Here is a 19,197-nt window from a genome sequence, read left to right on the forward strand (position 1 = left end):
TTTAGCTATTGCTGCACCATAACTCTTAATTAAAGCAAAAAGACGATATTAGTGTGAGAACTTTGATGATACAATGTCACAATATTTCGGTTATTGTTACATCCCTAGTGATTACAATTATAGTTAGTCTCAGTCTCAACAAATTTTAAAAAAGTCATTGTAAGGTCTTAACCTAACATTTATGTGTGTGTCAATATTACCTTCCATAGGCGTGTTGGGATCCGGTCTATTTGCAAAAACCACATCCACGTAGTCCAACTGGAGTCTCTCTAAAGATGCCTTTAAACCTAAAATAGAAATGTGTGTGAATATACATTGTACATTGAACATTTTACTTAAGTTAGAAACCATTTAAGCAGTTAACAAAAAAGTGATTTAAAGGTGCACTATGTAACTTTTGGTTGAGGGTGTCACCTGCTTGTTTCTATGGATATATCATTTCTCTGCCTGGAATGTTCCAGAGTATGACATTAAACAGCTCAACTTTAAATTTGTTCAATTACAAGTGGTTTTATAGCTCAAAAATACCTAAAAAAACACACACACACAAAAAAAACAGACATTCTGACAGTGAGTGGGGTTGCCTCCCCACTGATCTGACTTATAACGTGGTCTGGTTTGGTCTCCATGAAGATAGAAAGGTTTAATGCCATACTGTGAAAGGAATAACAGCTCCATGGAGAAAAGCATTTGACGGACCCTCGAAGGAAAATTTATGCAATGCACCTTTAATAAAAATAATAATGATAAAATTTCTGAAATTTGGATCAAATTCATAATTATATACAATATGTTAATTAATTTTGTGGCTCAGTAGGAACCATTAGCATGTACCAGAATACATATTTTCTTTAATTTGGTCTTTTTTGTTCATCGTATCCTTATTTTTGTAGATATATACCCAGTACTGCACATTTCTGGTTATTCATAAAAAACTAATCAAAACCTGAATAATTAGTGCATACAGAAAAGCCTCTAAAATCCAACCAGCTAATTATTCAAACGAGGTCGAATTCCCCAGGAGGCGCCACCACTATGGGAGCATTTTGTTGTTGTTTTGCATTTAATCCAATAATCTGCAGCTCTGAGACGTACCTTCTATAATGTGTTTTCGGGATAAACCTCTTTCGGTCTCAGCTCTGTAAAAAAAAAAAAAACATACAACATCAGAGGCAATTATAGGAAAAAATGAAAACGCTGTAACCTACATGAAGAACTACTGGATTCTCAGAGGAAGGACTAGGAAATATATCTGGAATGAAATATGAACTGTGAACTGAACACGGAGGAGCTAGATTGAATTTACTATCTAGAGGTTCTCACTTTTTCAAAGAAGAATCAATCAGAAATAATGAAACGTTTACTTACTTTCCACCCCAGAAAATCTTTGTTGTTATGACCAAACTTGAACGTCTACAAATAGGAAAGGAAAGGCTATTACAACCATTTCACTTACAACAGCAGTGATATATACTGTACAGACATTACTTAAATTAGAGATCGATCAATATGAGGCTTTTCATGGCTGACAGAGCAACTGTGAAGCAAATGTGGAGTCGATTTATATTATTTTATCCAAATTATTTCATTTACCACACCCACAGCCATTTTTACCTTAAACTTTTAAGAAATCTACTGTATGTAGTCATGTTTTGTGCAGTTATCGCTTTGCATTAACGTGTTCAAATATGGCTTTGTATGTACTCTTTAAGCCAATACTAAATATCGGCCTGTGCTGGAGATTTAAGGCGAGTAGCCCATGCACTAAAATCGGCCTGATATATCGAACAAACGATATATTGGTCTATCTCTAATTTAGTTTTATTAGTAAAAAATGCATGAACCAAGTGAGATAAATGTGAAAAAAGGAAATAAAAGTGTAAAAGCAAATCTTCTAAGACAAATCATGAGGTTTTACAAAAAAAAAGCATGCAAAAATTGCACACAAAAAAAATAAAATTCTACTAAACAGCGAAACCGCGAAAGGTGAATCGCGATATAGTGAGGGACGATTGTATGCAAATTTGTTGTAATCCGATCAGAAAATAAAACAGAAAAAAAAAATGCAATATCTTATTTATAACACAGTGAAATTTTAGTAAATACTTTTTTTGCTAACACCATTTCAAAGTTCGTAATTTTGTCTTAGGTTTTAGAACATTTGTTGCACGCCAAGGTGTTATAATACAGCAGCTAACAATACCTTGGCTTTTGTTGTAGTTTTACACGCATGATTAGTTACTCTAAGGCTCTAACTTTCCAGAACAATGGAGGTGCCAATCAAAGACACAGATAGAAAATTACAAATTAGTGTTAGCCAATGCATTATTTAGCTTCATTGAGGATGGACACGGGGCTGTAAGCATGGCTAGGCTGTCTACATTAATCTTTCAGCTCTGTACCAAAATGTTCCAGTTCATAACACAGTACCTCCTCCCAATATGTGCAGGCAAAGAGATGATCCCAGATTAGGAAGGCGGGCAGACCGGGCGGAAATTAAAAAAATACCAAAAGTGATTAAAGTGTGGCTTCTTACCTCCATCCTTTCTTCTTTATGATGTTTCCAAGCACAACCTCTGCCCTAAGAACAACAAGCAGAAAACAGTTATTAGTAGAACATAAATGTGACTTCAAAAAATGTTATTATTGTTATTTTTGTAATTCAGTTTAAAAAGTGACAAGCTGACTGATTTAGTACATCAAAAGTGAATCGTTTTAGTTGTTTATGTGACAATTGTTGACAACTGTTCTTTTTGTTTTGTTATAATATAATTTAAGCTTTTCAAAAATCAATCAAGCACCATGTAACTTAAGAGAAAAGAAAAAACTAAGTAAAAATAGTATTTATGTTAGTCTTTTTTTAAATAAAAGGTTACATGGTACAGCTTTAGAGAATAAGTATACATATACAAATACAACCAGTCGTAGTTTAATTTAGTGTTTTGGCAGAAATTATACATTACTATTTACATATCAAACAGAGCCCAAAAGAAGAAGGTTGAAGAATAAAAAGTCCAAACCTCAAACCTCAAAGGATTTAACATTTGAAATAAGTCAAATACAATACTGCAGCTTGTTTTGATTGGACTAAAATACATGCAATCTTTCTCCATACTCTCATATTGCACTTTTATAGAATCACTTCTGTGCAAGACAATGAATAATTTAGGGAGCTTTAGTGGCCACCTGTTTAGGTCACAGCATGAGTTGGCAGGTGCAGTAATAGAGAGTGGATGAGACAGGTGCTCCGTAGGGCCACTCCAATCATTACCGTCTGCAGGGAGGTAATGACTGGCGTTATGAGGGAGCTCAGTTCAACATGGGGCTCATTAACTGGCCACAGCCCTGTCTGCTCTACAATACACATGTACAGAAGGAACCCCAGTGTAAACAATGTGACGCCTTATCATTGCAAAACTGCAAAACAAAATAATATGCAGGGGCCGGATAGTTTCTGACTCAAATATTGACTAGGTTTTCATAGAGATAAAGTTTCATTAAAGAGCAGTACAGCCACAGTTACAGTTTAGAACATTGTTTCCCAAAGACTGGGTCACAAGAGATTTTTTTGGGTGCATGTATGTCTGGAATATACAGTTCTACAAACTATTTTGTTCCAGTATGTTCAGAATGTTGAAAAGAAAGAGAAATGGGATATATTTAATATCCAAAGAGGCGACTTCTGGATCCTTTTATTGCAGGTTCAATGACTGTTTTTCATTGTTTAAAACTTGAGTAATACCAATTGTTCAGAGAGACACGATCACTCAATAAAATATCCTTATTAATGTTCGCTGCCACTGCCCCCTCCCTCTGGAACTCACTCCCACAATCCATCAGGAACTTGGACTCACTGCAGCACTTCAAATCACATCTAAAAACTCACCTGTTCAAACTGGAATTGCCCCCATAATTCCCCGTTTTCTACAGTGTTACTTCTAATTGTTTGTAAAGCGTCTTTGAGTGTCCAAAAAAAGTGCTATATAAGTAAGAGGTATTATTATTATTATTATTATTATTATTTCAATAATGGTCAAATACACCTTTATTTTGTGATTTATGAATATTGTCTATTGACTTGGGTCACAAAGGTTTATGACTTTTAAAATATGGGTCCCCGAAAAAAAAGTTTGGAAGAAACACTGGTTTAGAAAATGCTATATACAGTAGTTCCTAAGAATACTAAGTTAATCAGCTAATATTGAAAATTTATGTTTGATGAGATTGAGACCGTTTGAATTTTTATTAATATTTACATTTTGCTACAATAAAATAGAGTGATAATTTTAGAAGACCAAAGATCTTCATTTACACAACTTATTTTGTGGACTATTATGACGTCAGTGATATTTTACCTATTATCAAGGGTATCCCTGAAGGCGCTCGGCCCACTCTTAATCATCGTAATAATCAAGGCTTCACAGAAATACATTTTGAATACAGAGGAGTTGAGGTTGCGATGATTTGGTGGTCTGTGAAAGACATTTCAGACTTTCATCACTTTGACAGTTCCAGATGAAAACTTCCCTTCTTCCGGACACAGCAGCTCTTGTACTTTTCCGGTTACTCAGCAGGAGCAGACTAATGCAAAGTTAGTATTGAACAGCTGTCCTGGTATGGCCCTCACTCTGATTACATTTGGATGAAAGTGCTGTATCGTGATGTTTAAACTCACTCCATCAATACCTCTTAACACACTTAAGACCTTTCCTCCTCCATTTAACTCCACAAGAACCTCTTCAATAAAACTATTACATTTTTAATTTCCTCCATATCGTGTCATGATACTTTTTAAAGCCAGACTAAAAGTCGTCTGGACTCATTAGGTATTAGTTTTTAATCACTTCTTTGCTTTAAACAACAAACAATAGAATATATAGTCGAGTTATCTCAATCACACCAAAATTTACTTTTAAATGGTCCCTTCAAATTCTGCCAATACTTTTTTCTAGGCGCCTTGATTAATTATTATTTGTTATACATTAATTTCAACAGTTTTCATGTTATTGATCATGCTCTGTCTATATTAAGTAAAATCTTTTTCAGCTGCATGGACCTTACATAAACTACAAATATAAAGGATCCACATGGTTTGGGAATTGAATTTGTAATATTTTCATCTTTGTAAATACTCGTCGGTTTTGACAAATTCCGTATCTAGACACATTTCTCCTGTTGTATTCCTGAACCACAGCAGCTGCAGACAATCCCAGCTGGTCACACTTTTAAGACCCTCCCCTGAGATCAGCCAAACTGCTGCGTCTGCTCTTTGCATTAAAAATACAAAAGACATTTAAGAATATAAAACAGAACCATACCAGTTTTTTTCTTTAAAATCAATTGATTACATGTGCTTAAAATGGTCAATTGGAATAAATGACATGACGCATACAATAAACAAGGAAAAATGTCAGAGTATAATTGCTTTATAGATCATTTATAGATTTTTGTCAATCTTTGAGAGTAAAATTTTACCTTTAGCAAGCTTAGGTGCACATGTCAATAATTTTGTGGTGCATAGGAGTATTTCACGACTTGATTTGGTTACTTTTCAAGGCCTTGGGATTAAATAATAAAAAGTATGCATCAAAGCCTGCTGTATATTATTGTATTTACTTTATTTCGGGTGCATACCTCAGTAATTAATAGTCCTACAAATAATTTATAAGGTTTTCTCAATCTCTTTACAGAAGCAATTGGGGGGATTCAAAAATACTGCAGTTTTCCCCCACCAAAGTACAATTACACTGGAGGCTAATGTAGTGATTTGTAATGTAGTGTAGAAAGTTTGAATGCTTCCAAAAATCAAACTAATATTCAGCTAATTATTCACAGTTTTAAAAGCTTTGACGAAGTGTGAGCTTGGTGATAACAACAGCAGACACACTGAGGGCCTAATTGTGAACATTTATTTTGATTCAATGTGCCATATTGGAACTGTTGCAAAAATCAATGTGTAAATATGAGAGTGATGAATTAGACCATTAACGGTTTTGGTGTTTAGGGCTGCGCCAAAACAAATCGACTGGAGACTCAGTCAACATCTGCCAAAAATATGATGAAACAAAGACGAGACATCATTTATTTTTCTATTTTAGAGCAGAGTGGCAGTGCCTTCCAACAGGATTTTCACGTAACAGTTGGCTACCTTTTAATATAACTTTGCCATTTGTGGTGATAATTAATAAAAAATTCAACACACTATGCAGATTTTTGTACTTGTTATTAGGGGAACATAATGTATTTATACTACAAACCATACACACTGAGTCCATGTTTCCCTCTGTTGGAAAAGACTATGGTTTGTTCTCATAGTCAGTATAAAACAGTATAAAAGAGCGTTGTAAGCGTTAAGCCGTGTTATAATGGCAAAAAAACATACCTGGTGTTGCATTTTGTTTCATTCACACATGTTTGATTAATCCTGTATTATGGCCATATCTCCAAATCTCAAAACGCTCTGTTCCACCTTAATGTCATGTAGTAGTAAACAGCTCCTTTTACCTTTAATTCAGAGAGATCGGCATTTCCAGGGATCTAATCATCCAAATCATTCTAGTGAAGGTGTGTGGAGGTTCAAAAACACAATGAAGCACTTCCTCCTAATACCAAATGACATCATAAGGTGGAACAGAGTGTTTTCTGTTTCTGTTTTTTGTGAGAAAAGAACTCATAAAATAAAGAAGACTGAAACAAAACACAACTCCAGGTATGTTTATGATGAGGAAACAACATTATAACATAGATCAGAGAATAGTTTACCCAACTCCTTGAAGGGGGTTGGACCCTCCATTTCTGTGGCGTTGCCCACGGGGAGCGGCGGCGAGCTGGTGTGGGCTTGCTTATAGCCCCACAGCTCAGCCGCCACGTGTTGGAGTTCACCCCGGTGAACGAGAGGGTCGTGTCCCTGCGCCTTCGGGTCGGGGACAGGTCTCTCACTGTGGTGTCGGCCTACGGGCCGAACAGCAGTGCTGAGTACCTGGCCTTCTTGGAGTCCCTGGGAGGGGTACTGGACAGTGCACCGACTGGGGACTCCGTTGTTCTACTGGGGGACTTCAACGCCCACGTGGGTAACGCCAGTGACACCTGGAGAGGGGTGATTGGGAGGAACGGCCTCCCCGATCTGAACCCGAGTGGTGTTTTGTTATTGGACTTCTGTGCTAGTCACAGTTTGTCCATAACGAACACCATGTTCGAGCACAAGGGTGTCCATAAGTGCACGTGGCACCAGGACACCCTAGGCCGGAGGTCGATGATCGACTTTGTCGTCGTGTCATCTGACCTCCGGCCGTGTGTCTTGGACACTCGGGTGAAGAGAGGGGCTGAGCTGTCAACTGATCACCACCTGGTTGTGAGTTGGATCCGCTGGCAGAGGAGGAAGCCGGAGGGACCTGGCAGGCCCAAGCGTATTGTGAGGGTCTGTTGGGAACGTCTGGCAGAGCCCTCTGTCAGGGGGATCTTCAACTCACACCTCCGGGAGGACTTCTCCCAGATTCCGGGGGAGGCTGGAGACATGGAGCCCGAGTGGGCTATGTTCTCAGCCTCCATTGTCAATGCGGCCGCTCGTAGCTGTGGGCATAAGGTCTGTGGTGCCTGTCGCGGCGGCAATCCCCGAACCCGGTGGTGGACACCGGAAGTAAGGGATGCCGTCAGGCTGAAGAAGGAGTCCTATTGGGCCTTCTTAGCTCATGGGACTCCTGAGGCAGCTGACGGGTACCGGCGGGCCAAGCGTGCTGCAGCCCGTGCGGTCGCAGAGGCAAAAACTCGGAGCTGGGAGGAGTTCGGGGAGGCCATGGAGGAGGACTATCGGACGGCCTCAAAGAAATTCTGGCAAACCGTCCGGCGCCTCAGGAGGGGGAAGCAGTTCTTCACCAACACTGTTTACAGTGCGGGGGGAGAGCTGTTGACCTCAACTGGGGATGTTGTCAGGCGGTGGAAGGAATACTTTGAGGATCTCCTCAATCCCACCGTCACGTCTTCCGAGGAGGAAGCAGAGGCTGGAGACTCAGAGGTGGACTCATCCATCACCCTGGCCGAAGTCACTGAGGTGGTTGGCAAGCTCCTTGGTGGCAAGGCTCCGGGGGTGGACGAGATCCGTCCTGAGTATCTTAAGTCTCTGGATGTTGTGGGGCTGTCTTGGCTGACACGCCTCTTCAACATCGCGTGGCGGTCGGGGACAGTACCTCTGGACTGGTGGTCCCTCTGTATAAGAAGGGGGACCGGAGGGTGTGTTCCAATTACAGGGGAATCACACTCCTCAGCCTCCCTGGTAAGGTCTATGCCAGGGTACTGGAGAGGAGAATCCGGCCGATAGTCGAACCTCGGATTCAGGAGGAGCAGTGTGGTTTTCGTCCTGGCCGTGGAACACTGGACCAGCTCTACACTCTCCATCGGGTGCTCGAGGGTTCATGGGAGTTTGCCCAACCAGTCCACATGTGCTTTGTGGACTTGGAGAAGGCATTCGACCGTGTCCCTCGTGGTGTCCTGTGGGGGGTGCTCTGGGAGTATGGGGTCCGGGGCCCTTTGCTAAGGGCTGTCCAGTCCCTGTATGACCGGAGCAGGAGCTGTGTTCGCATTGCCGGCAGTAAGTCAGACCTGTTCCCAGTGCATGTTGGACTCCGCCAAGGGCTGCCCTTTGTCACCGGTTCTGTTCATTGTATTTATGGACAGAATTTCTAGGCACAGTCAGGGGTCGGAGGGGGTCCGGTTTGGGGACCACAGGATCTCATCTCTGCTGTTCGCAGATGATGTTGTCCTGATGGCTCCATCAAACCAGGACCTGCAATGTGCACTGGGGCGGTTTGCAGCCGAGTGTGAAGCGGCTGGGATGAAGATCAGCTCCTCCAAATCCGAGGCCATGCTCCTCGACCGGAAAAAGGTGGCTTGCCCTCTCCGGGTGGGTGGGAGTCCTTGCCTCAAGTGGAGGAGTTCAAGTATCTTGGGGTCTTGTTCACGAGTGAGGGGAGGATGGAGCGTGAGATTGACAGGCGGATCGGTGCAGCGTCGGCAGTGATGCGGTCGCTGTATCGGACCGTTGTGGTGAAGAGGGAGCTGAGCCGAAAGGCGAAGCTCTCGATTTACCGGTCAATCTACGTTCCTACCCTCACCTATGGTCATGAGCTCTGGGTAGTGACCGAAAGGACAAGATCGCGGATACAAGCGGTCGAAATGAGTTTCCTCCGCAGGGTGGCTGGGTGCTCCCTTAGAGATAGGGTGAGGAGCTCAGTCACACGGGAGGAGCTCGGAGTAGAGCCGCTGCTCCTCCACGATGAGAGGAGCCAGTTGAGGTGGCTCGGGCATCTGTTTCGGATGCCTCTTGGACGCCTCCCTCGGGAGATGTTCTGGGCATGTCCCACTGGGAGGAGGCCACGGGGAAGACCCAGGACACGCTGGAGGGACTATGTCTCTGGGCTGGCCGGGGAACGTCTCGGGATCCCCCTGGAAGAGCTGGAGGAAGTGTGTGTGGAGAGGGAAGTCTGGGAGGCCCTCCTCAGACTGTTGCCCCCGCGACCCGACCTTGGATAAGCGGAAGAAAATGGATGGATGGATGGATAGTTTAATATTGGAACTTTAATATGCAATCAGTGCTTTAATGCAATAAGTGATATTTTACTCCAATAACTGTATTCAGTAAAATGATTCAAGTATAAGTCGCTTGCACCTCTTTAGCCTCAGTCTAAACCTGCGGGAAACATAACGAGTTTCAGAGCCAGTAGCCTTGAATGGCTGTTATTTGAGAGATCCTTCGGTCTCTTATGCGTTTAATGAAGAGCGGAGAGAAGAGCACATGAAAGCGGAACAGTAAACTCAGATATGTGTCACATAATCTGCTTTGGTGCAGGAAGTGTCAGGATTAGCACCTGTGCCTGACTGCGCACGGTGGCAGGCTATCGCTAACATTAGCACGTGCCACTGCAGCTCCGTGCGGTGCTCCGTCGGATCCGTGTCACTCTGGAGGGAGGCGGGGTTCAAAGGTCAGATTTCAGTGTCAAGGATTAGCTTTCTGTCCCTGTCTGAACATGATCAAAACACAACAGAATGCGTATAGTTCAGACCTCCCACGTGGTTTGCTGTTGTCTCTATTTGAAATCCTGACTTTTTGTAAAATATTTGAATTAATCTCACATATTTTCGTTGTTTTTGAAGAATTTCTAGGATTTTTTATATTCAGAAGTTTAAGATATATATATATTTTTTTTCACTTTTGCTGTTTTATTATCATTTCCTAGTGAGATTTACCTTTTTAGAATTCTGAAGTTAATGTCATAAATTTGTAATTATAATAGTGCTGACATACATTTTATTTATACAGTCCTTAAAGATGGTACAATAAAATAAAGCTAGCAAGTAAAACAAAACAAATAAAACACATGCATTATTAATTAAGCAGTTTAAAAATATATAAATTTGTATTTTTAGGGATGAATTAAGAGATACATTAACAACTGATATTTCCTAAACCCGTATATTTGGTTATAGTATTTTCTCAGTATCTATACAATGATCTTATATTTTTGGTCTCCACAAAATTTCCAAACGTGGCAACATAAAACATTGTGCCCTCTTGTCTGCACCTGTCTGTACATAATGAAAACAGATTAGATGTAGTTTTCTTCTAAATGCTTATACTTCAGTTTAAGCTCTTTAGTTTTTGGAGTGTGGCTCCATTCACCTCTCTTAAAATAAATCCAAAACTAGAATTATTCCAGGGGGATTACAAAGTGACTTGCTGCCGTTAATCAGTGGTACTGTTAGCATGGATAATCCCTTAGATTATTTCAAAGCGAGTTACTACAAAGGCAGATTAATCCATGCTTGACTTCAGAGCAGCAAAAAGCAAGAATGGTGTGTGTGTGGTTAAAAATAAAGTCAGTGTCTGTCGTGGGAATTAGGGCCACAAATCTCAACTAAACAAGGTGATGACAAATGCATAGTAAAGTTAGTTACTGGTATATGTCAAACTGTCAGACCGTTTTGTAGATTGTGATTAATGGCAACCAGTGAAGGGTCCACCGCCTGTTTATCTCCATGCAGATGTTATGGCTTTGTCTAGAATGTTCCACAGTATAGATTAAGCCTGTCTATCTCAAGGGAGACAAGCAGGCGACAACACTACGCGACATTACACTTCAGATCTGTGGAGAGCCGTCCCTATTCACAGAAGGACTAATTGTATTTATGAGCAATAGAAACACATGTAATGAATAAATGCTAGATGGATATCTTTAATGCCATACCGTGGAACATTCCCGGCAAAGAAATAACATCAATAACAACATAAATGGAGACAAGTAGGTAGCAGCCCTTCCACCAGAAAAGTTGCACAGAGCACCTTTAAGAAGAGATTTCAAGATTTTGGTTTATCATTTTTTCAACCACAATAAATATAACAGCAAGAACCAAAAAATTTAAAAGGAAATAAGAACAATAAAACTTCAAATACATCTACACTTTCAAAAAAAAAAAAAAAAAAAAGGATTGAGTAATTAAATAATTTTACCATTTACCAATTTTGATCTATTATACAAGATTTCATAATTTTTTGCAAAAAAACCCCACAAAAATTCATTGACATCCCTACACTAATGATGTCCTTTATAATGTCCTGTCTCTTTGCAGTGAACACATGTATGCACTTTATGTAATTGTCAGCCTCCAGGGGGCATTTCACGGATGTTAAATTGCATGTTTCCTATATTTATCCTGTAAACTCCAGGAATGACTCAGTGGGATTTGAACAGTACAGCTGCTGTATGGTCTCAGATGCCAATGTTTTTAACCTGAAACATTTTCTTGTGCATGGCTGCATTATCTTTACACGTCACAAGGCTTCTGTATGTTTGCCTCCTCAGTAGAACCTATAGTCAAATCCATAATGTAAGTACTTTTTATATCCCATTAAGATTTGGAGTAGACTTATTATTTTTATATAACAATATCAAGTGGCTAAAAGATGTTCTTCCTATTTGTTGTATATATATTTTTCACTTTAATTTTAATTTGAGATGTTACTGCTTGGGCTAGAATATTCCACAGTAAATACATTATCTGCCTGTACTCAGTTACAGAGTTTAATTGCATTACGACTGTGAGCAGGATTGCCTCTTCACATATCTGAACTGCAAAGGGGCCTGGTGACCACCTGTCTCCACTAAGATAGACACAGCATGTTTTATGACATACTGTGGAACATTTTAGGCAAAATTATATTTCTATGGAGACAAGCAGGTGGCAGACACTCAACCAGATAATCAGTCTCAGTAATGAAATGTAAATCCTTTTTTATTTCAATGTTTAAATAACAGCAGACACAAAATTTTGACCTTTTCTTCTGTATAGATTTCTAGTTTCTTAGCCTTATTTCCATTTGGTTGCAATGTTCACTTCTCTACAATTTTCGCACATAAAACCTTTCAAGTCTGGACCACATCACCATGTCAACCCTATTTCCTGCCAACCATCTCCTCACCACTTTACCTGTCTGAATTGGCCCATTGTCAGGGCAGGGAGAGGAATAATTTGGGCTTATATAGCGTGGGCTTTATGGTGCATTTATGCTGAGCAGATGTGCCCGATTCAAATGCCCATACCTCCTCATCCTGCAGAGAAATGACCAGCGGTGCCCATTTTACTCACTTTCCAGCCGCGTAGACCTCTGCAGTGTCAAACAGATTGATGCCGTTTTCATAGGCCAGGGTCATCAGCTGCTCTGCCATCTGGTGAGAAGGAAGGGGCACATACACGTGGTTAAAAGATCACTAATGTATGAATGCGACAGGCTTTGATACAACATCCAAAATAGAGATTCTTATCAATATCGTCAGTGGAATATTGAATTAAGCTTAGACAAACGTATCACTGGGGTCAAATTGGCAAAGTATCAAAATTGTTATTGTGAAATGTGTGCATAACAGGGATATTCAGTATATTCTCTACAGCTAAACCTACAAAACATGCTGTAAAAAGAGCTGATAAAAAATAATTAAATAACAAAAAAAGATTTTTTCGATTCCGATAAGATCCTGGTAAGACACTGCTTATACGTTATCTCTCTGAATGGAAGAACTAACCATGCTTATACACCCTAGTTGTTTATAAGGAGTATCTGTCCATTGAACTATCCTAAGGTGTGAACTAAAGCTGCTCACTTAATTGAATTTTGATCATGATTTTGATTTGTGTGTCAAACTATCTCCAATCTCATATAATCGAGTTGAAACGATAAAGCTTAACAGTTTATTTTGGGATATTTTCTATATAAATAAGTATATTTATTTCATTTTTTTTTAAATATAGAGATTGTAGAACAGCTGGATATAAAGATTATTCTGGATACATTTAGGTTTTTCTATGCTTTATTTACAAGTAGATTTTATTCATTTTATGTTTTATACATCACAAAACTGCTCTAAAGTAAATATTTGTAGCCTATATTTATTTTCAATTTGAAAGTTTTGAGTAAATTATCATCAGCAAAGTGTTTTGTTTAGGGTTTTTTTTTTTGAAAGAGAGAAATGCTGAATGCATCACATAACAAAAAAAAAAAAAAAATGGCTTGAATAATCGAGATCTTAATATTGACCAAAATAATCGTGATTATGTTTTTTTTTTTCCATAATCGAGCAGTCCTAGTGTGAACTTTCACCTGGGTCATAGTAACTGAATAACTGCATAATCTTTCTAACAGGGGTATAATGTGATATTTTCCGCACATATATTTTTATTTTACAGTCATTTATATATACATTTATATATGGCATTTTTCCCATCATGTGTAGAACTACTCATAGCATCGCTTGCTTAACTACTCTACAGTATAATCTCTTTGCAGGCTGTACCATGTTGTGCAACTGCAAACCAGATATGTTGTGAGAGTTAAATTTCCTACACTTTTGACTGGTGTTAAAAAGACAACATCCATGTGTTCTCACCTCATCTGTTATCTGTCCGCCGAATGTGACCCATGTTCCTGTGGACGGAAAGGGAAGAGGCTCAAAATTGCTGAGATCTCTGATACTACACACTGTACACTGGAGCTGCACAGTTAAATATAACACTTTTCATACTTCATACGAGCATGGGTGAAGACGTATGTGTCTGTAAGAGCACTGACAGGCCACGTGAGAAGACATGTGTTCAGGGGACGATCCAGTTTGGCACCAGGTTCAAAACAAATTATCACTATTTAGAGAAAGTGTTCAGAGTCACGAGAGAAGTTTGATTACTTAATTGGGGGAAACAGTAGGTTAGATGTAGGTTAAATGTGTAGGTATAGTACAACATGGATTTTTTTCAGCCAATACCATTTTTGGTCAATAAGTCAAAATCAATATTATAATATCCATCAAGTCCCAAACTCATAGGTAAAGTTGGATTGTAGTAGGGCCATACTACTAATAGTGTTCCTATTATGACTATTGCTCAAATTGATTAGAAAAGTTGTGTAATTGGCTAATCTAGATGTTAACATTAACTCTTCATGCGTACGTGTGACCTATCCATATATGCAGAGTACTTTTACAAGAGTCTATTTTAGTCAGATACGTCAACTACTTTGATTTCATCTGTTCATTCTCTTCATTTAACACCTTCTCTCTAAGCAAATATAACATATAACATACCGAGATAAGATCAGAGGGCATCCATATAAAGTCTACTATTACAACTGTCAATTTAAAGGGCCCATATCATGCTACTTTTTGATCTATAATGTTGTTTCCTCATCAAAAACATAAATGGGGTTTTGTTTCTTTCAAACATTTACACACAAACCCTGCATATTTAGGCTGTGTTCTTCTGAAAGCACTCCTTATGATGTCATACGGTAATAAGATGTAATACATTGTAAAATCATTTGCGTAATTTCAGCCTTGAAATTACTGAACTAAAAGGTAAAAGGAAGCTGTTAACTTGAAATCTACCACTACATGACATCACAAGGTGGAACAGAGCCTTTTGAGCTTTGGAGATGTAGACAGATTAATAATAAAATGTTACTCAAAAATGTCTGAATGAAACAAAACACAACTCCAACTATGTTTTAAATGAGGCAACAACCTTCTAACATGACTTAAAGCTCAAAAGAGTCAATTTTGTGCTATATAGGACCTTTAGTGAACTCTGCAAAGTAAAAACATTAGCAGTATAAAGCAACAATCTTAGTAATGCATGAACATAATAGCTGTATTTCTAGAACTTAAACTTAAGTGCTTTGAATTACGTAAATAAAATCTCTTTCCATATGATGACAAAGCGGCAGCCCTGAGTGTGTCTCTTTACAGCTGAGGTCTGTGAGGTTATCACATCAGAAGTGTATTATGCAGTGACTCTTACCTAATCCCAGGCAGGACACCCTCAGGCCCGACTTTCCAAGGTTTCTGTCAAAAAAAGAGACTCATATTAATATTAATGCAGCGCTGAGATGGCAGTGATCTGTGGCATTTAACACTTCACTGGAGCATTAGCACAAGAGCTGCCCCCAGCTGATCAGATAGCCCTCTCACAGTGTACAGTTTAGCCCAAGTCATACAGTCAAACAGTCTAATACCAAATTTTAGTTTCAGTATCTTAGGAATATTAAGTATCAGCGTTAGTTTGGTGAGAGCAGCAATTATGTTTTCATGTTTAGGCTTGGACCTCATTTGATCCTGGTTGAGTCCTGATGTAGACTTGGTTTGGTCCTGATCTAGTCTGAGTTTATTCAAGTGTGTGAACATGTGCTACAATTTTGCTTCAAATGCATTAGACCAGATGGTGCCCAGTGATTCAAGGTTGCCAGTATGATTCCTGCTCTTATCAGGTCACATTATCTTTGTGTTATCTGGCAAGAAATGTAATTCTTCCTAAAATGTAGTAGTTTTGTAGCATCCAGTATAACTGAGCAGATTGTTCATTTGCTGCCTGTGAACTGCATAAAATATTCCTTTTGTATTCATGAGTGTTCCATTTGGACTGAACTACTGTAAAAAATTCGACGTTTGGTAAATTTGATGGAGGTCACGATCTGCCGCGTGCAATAGACTTTATTGCTTTGCCTAAAATGTTCCACAGAACGATATAAAACTTGGCTATATCGGTCTGTGGAGAAAGGAATGTTGCACCAAGGGACAGGTCAGATCTGTGGACAGGCAGTCCAGCAAGATAGAAGGCATGTTTTTCAAGGTATTTCTGAGCAATTTGACATCCCAGCCAAACTAGAATAAATGATAGATAAATACATGTAATGGCACACGGCAGAATATTCCAGGCTAAGATATGAGATCTCCATGGATACAAACAAATGCCAAACATTCCACCAGAAAAGTCACACAGCATATCTTTAAAGAGCCCATTTTCCCTATCAAAAACATACCTGGAGTTGTGTTTTGGTTCCTTCACACAACAAACAAACCCTACATATTTAGGCAGATTTTTTCTCTCAAACATAAAACACTCTGTTCTGTGATGCCATGTGGTAACACAGGAAGTGCTCAATTGTTATTTATTTATTTATTTTATTTATGAAACAGGGACAGTGCACAGTAGTCCCTGGTGCATGTTTTTTAGGTTTGACGGTGGAAACCAGAATGCCCGGAGGAAACCCACCCAGACATAGGTGGGTTTCCTCTGTCTTTTAAACTCAACACACCTTCACTAAAATCATTTGCATAAGTTCAGCCCTGGCATTTCCACTCTCTACTGAACTAAAGATGAAAGGTAGCTGTTAAATTGAAAACTACAGCTTCATGACATGACAAGGTGGAACAGAGCAATTTCAGCTTTGGACAGACTAATAATGCAGCATTAGTCAAACATGTCTGTGTGAATGAAACAAAACACAAGTCTAGGTATGTTGTTGATGAGGTAACATTTTAACATGGCTTAAATCTCACAAGAGTCAATTTTGCGTGTGAGTCAATTTGACCTTTAATCTCTTTGTAGTGAACTCATTCATTTGAATAAAAGCTTGCAGTTCAGATAAATGTGACACAAGCATGAATCTAAATACACACTAAATGGGGAAAAGTGTGTGAGTGTGCAGAGGCGTGTCAGTGCTTCTTAAAGTGTCCCATTTTGACACACAGAGCATCGGGATCCCACAGCCCAGACTGACTCAAATCCCTCAAAGCAAAGCGCACAGACAGGAGTTAAGCTCACGATGTGTTTATCGCAAAGCTAGAGTGTCTGAGGTTTTGCACTGACAACCACAACTTTAAGAGGAGGAGTGTTTTTGTCAAAGCATTTCATGTTTGAGTCATTTGCAGTCTGCATCAGCTACTGAGCAGGCAACACCTAAATCTTTCATACACAGAGGTAGTATAGTACCAAACAGAAGTAGCAAGGAGGTGGCCCTGTCTTGCAATGGTAAAGATGTACTTCTCAAATCTACAACTACACTCACAATAAACTGGGATACTGACAGAATTTAAAGGTCCTATATTACGCAAAATTCACTCTTGTGAGCTTTAAGTCATGTTATAATGTTACCTCCTCAAAAACATACCTGAAGTTGTGTTTTGTTTCATTCACACATGTTTGAGTAATCTTTTATTGTGTACATCTCCAAAGCTCAAAAGGCTCGTGATGTGATGCCATGTGGAGGTAGTTTTCATGTTAACAGCTACCTTTTACCTTTTGCTCAGTAGAGATTGGCAATTCCAGGGCTGCAATGACCCAAATGATTATAGTGAAGGTGTATGGAGTTTCAAACACAGTCAAGTACTTTCTGTATTACCACATCACAAGATGGAACACAGTGTTTTCTGTTTGAGAGAAAAACTCAGTCTAAATGTGCAGGGGTTATGTGTGAATGAAACAAAACACACCTATAGGTATGTTTGTGATGAGGAAATAACATTATAACAATATATAAATCAGAAAATAGCATGATATGGGCCATTTAAAACAATTATTCTGACAATCCATCAGAAACATGCTAAAAGATGCCTATAAATGTTGTGGTTGGTGATTGAAGTATTAAATGTGAACTCACAATTACAAATATTACTTTATACAAAATATAATCTATTTTATTTAGTTTGAAAGTAGTTTTAATTAGTCTTATGTGTCCCCATCTTGCCCTTTCTCACACATTTCTCCCATATTTCTGAACATATTCAACGTATCATGACTTGTTTTCCTAATGGGCAAACAAAATGTATTACCAACAATGATAAAAATAATTTTCACTACCACTGTAAAAAACTAAAAGCTAATGAGTCTACTGAAATAAAGTGTACCTCTTCTTGACCTACATATAGGACACAAGATAACAATGTAAAAAGATAAAAGCAACTTTAGCGCCAAAGATGATGTAACATGTGCAGGAGTGAGTGAGCGTGTGGGAGGAAATCCAACATATTTTTACAAGATGGTCGGTATAGAAACAGCAGTGGGTTAGGGTCAAAGCAGAGCACTGGACTTAAGAATAAGAGTGCGTATTGGGATTATGGGGGCTGTATGTTAAGACACAAGATATGAAACTATTGTAGTGAATAAGAAAAGTAAACTTCTGCCAGGGAAGAATGTTTCTTAATGAGAACAAATATAGTACAGTATTAGTATTGTATTGTAGAATAGAATACTAATACTCAATAGATGGTTGATAGTTTGAGTTCCACATTCTTCAATGCAAACTCTGATTGCGTCCTTGGGCAAAACAAACCAAATTTGACAACAGAATTAGTGGTACTGGTGTATGATTGTATTGGAGAATCCAATGTTATGGCTGCCACAACTCAATTAGTCTTTCCAGTTATGGTTATCCATGGGTTTCAGGATGATGAGAAATTAGGACTGTGGTTAAAGTGATAAAAAATTTAAAGGTTTTGAAAATATTGCATGTACCCTATTTTCCGGACTATTGAGCACACCTGAATGTAAGCCGCATTGACTAAATTTAAATAAAATTTTAAAATTGTACATATATATATTATCAAGCTTGGGCCATCTGCTTTTATCGCCTTTGAAAGCTTTTGTCGTTTTCTTGCATTGAGTCAGTTTGTCATGTTTCCAAAATCTCACCATCGACTCATTGATGAGCTCATGTGCAGCAGCTCCGTTTCCTTCTTCAACAGCCACATCAATTGCCATTAACTTAAAAGCTGCATCATCTACATTTCTTCGTGTGTTTTCCATGAGGAGTGTGTGTATGAAACGCAAAATAACTGTTCAAAACACAATCAAACGAGCATCTTCCTTGGCGCATCACCCCCGTCT

At 39.0% G+C, this 19,197-nt stretch overlaps 1 protein-coding gene across 10 annotated transcripts in view; it reads right to left on the minus strand.

Annotated features, from left to right (window-relative positions):
- The window catches only part of kcnab2a (potassium voltage-gated channel subfamily A regulatory beta subunit 2a), a 149,783-nt gene that overhangs the window by 23,687 nt on the left and 106,899 nt on the right, over positions 1–19,197 (minus strand). For all 10 annotated transcript variants that reach the window (XM_055160200.1, XM_055160202.1, XM_055160198.1 and 7 more), the window contains 7 exons: positions 15,334–15,377; positions 13,932–13,969; positions 12,637–12,716; positions 2,537–2,581; positions 1,369–1,413; positions 1,096–1,139; positions 201–287 (listed from right to left, as the gene is read on the minus strand). In XM_055160200.1, the coding sequence (XP_055016175.1) occupies positions 201–287; positions 1,096–1,139; positions 1,369–1,413; positions 2,537–2,581; positions 12,637–12,716; positions 13,932–13,969; positions 15,334–15,377 (383 nt within the window). The remainder of the gene's footprint in view (positions 1–200; positions 288–1,095; positions 1,140–1,368; positions 1,414–2,536; positions 2,582–12,636; positions 12,717–13,931; positions 13,970–15,333; positions 15,378–19,197) is intronic.

Source organism: Boleophthalmus pectinirostris, unplaced genomic scaffold (genome assembly GCF_026225935.1).
Source record: "Boleophthalmus pectinirostris isolate CB_2022bp ecotype Guang Dong unplaced genomic scaffold, ASM2622593v1 HiC_scaffold_3, whole genome shotgun sequence".
NCBI classification, from domain to species: Eukaryota; Metazoa; Chordata; class Actinopteri; order Gobiiformes; family Gobiidae; genus Boleophthalmus; species Boleophthalmus pectinirostris.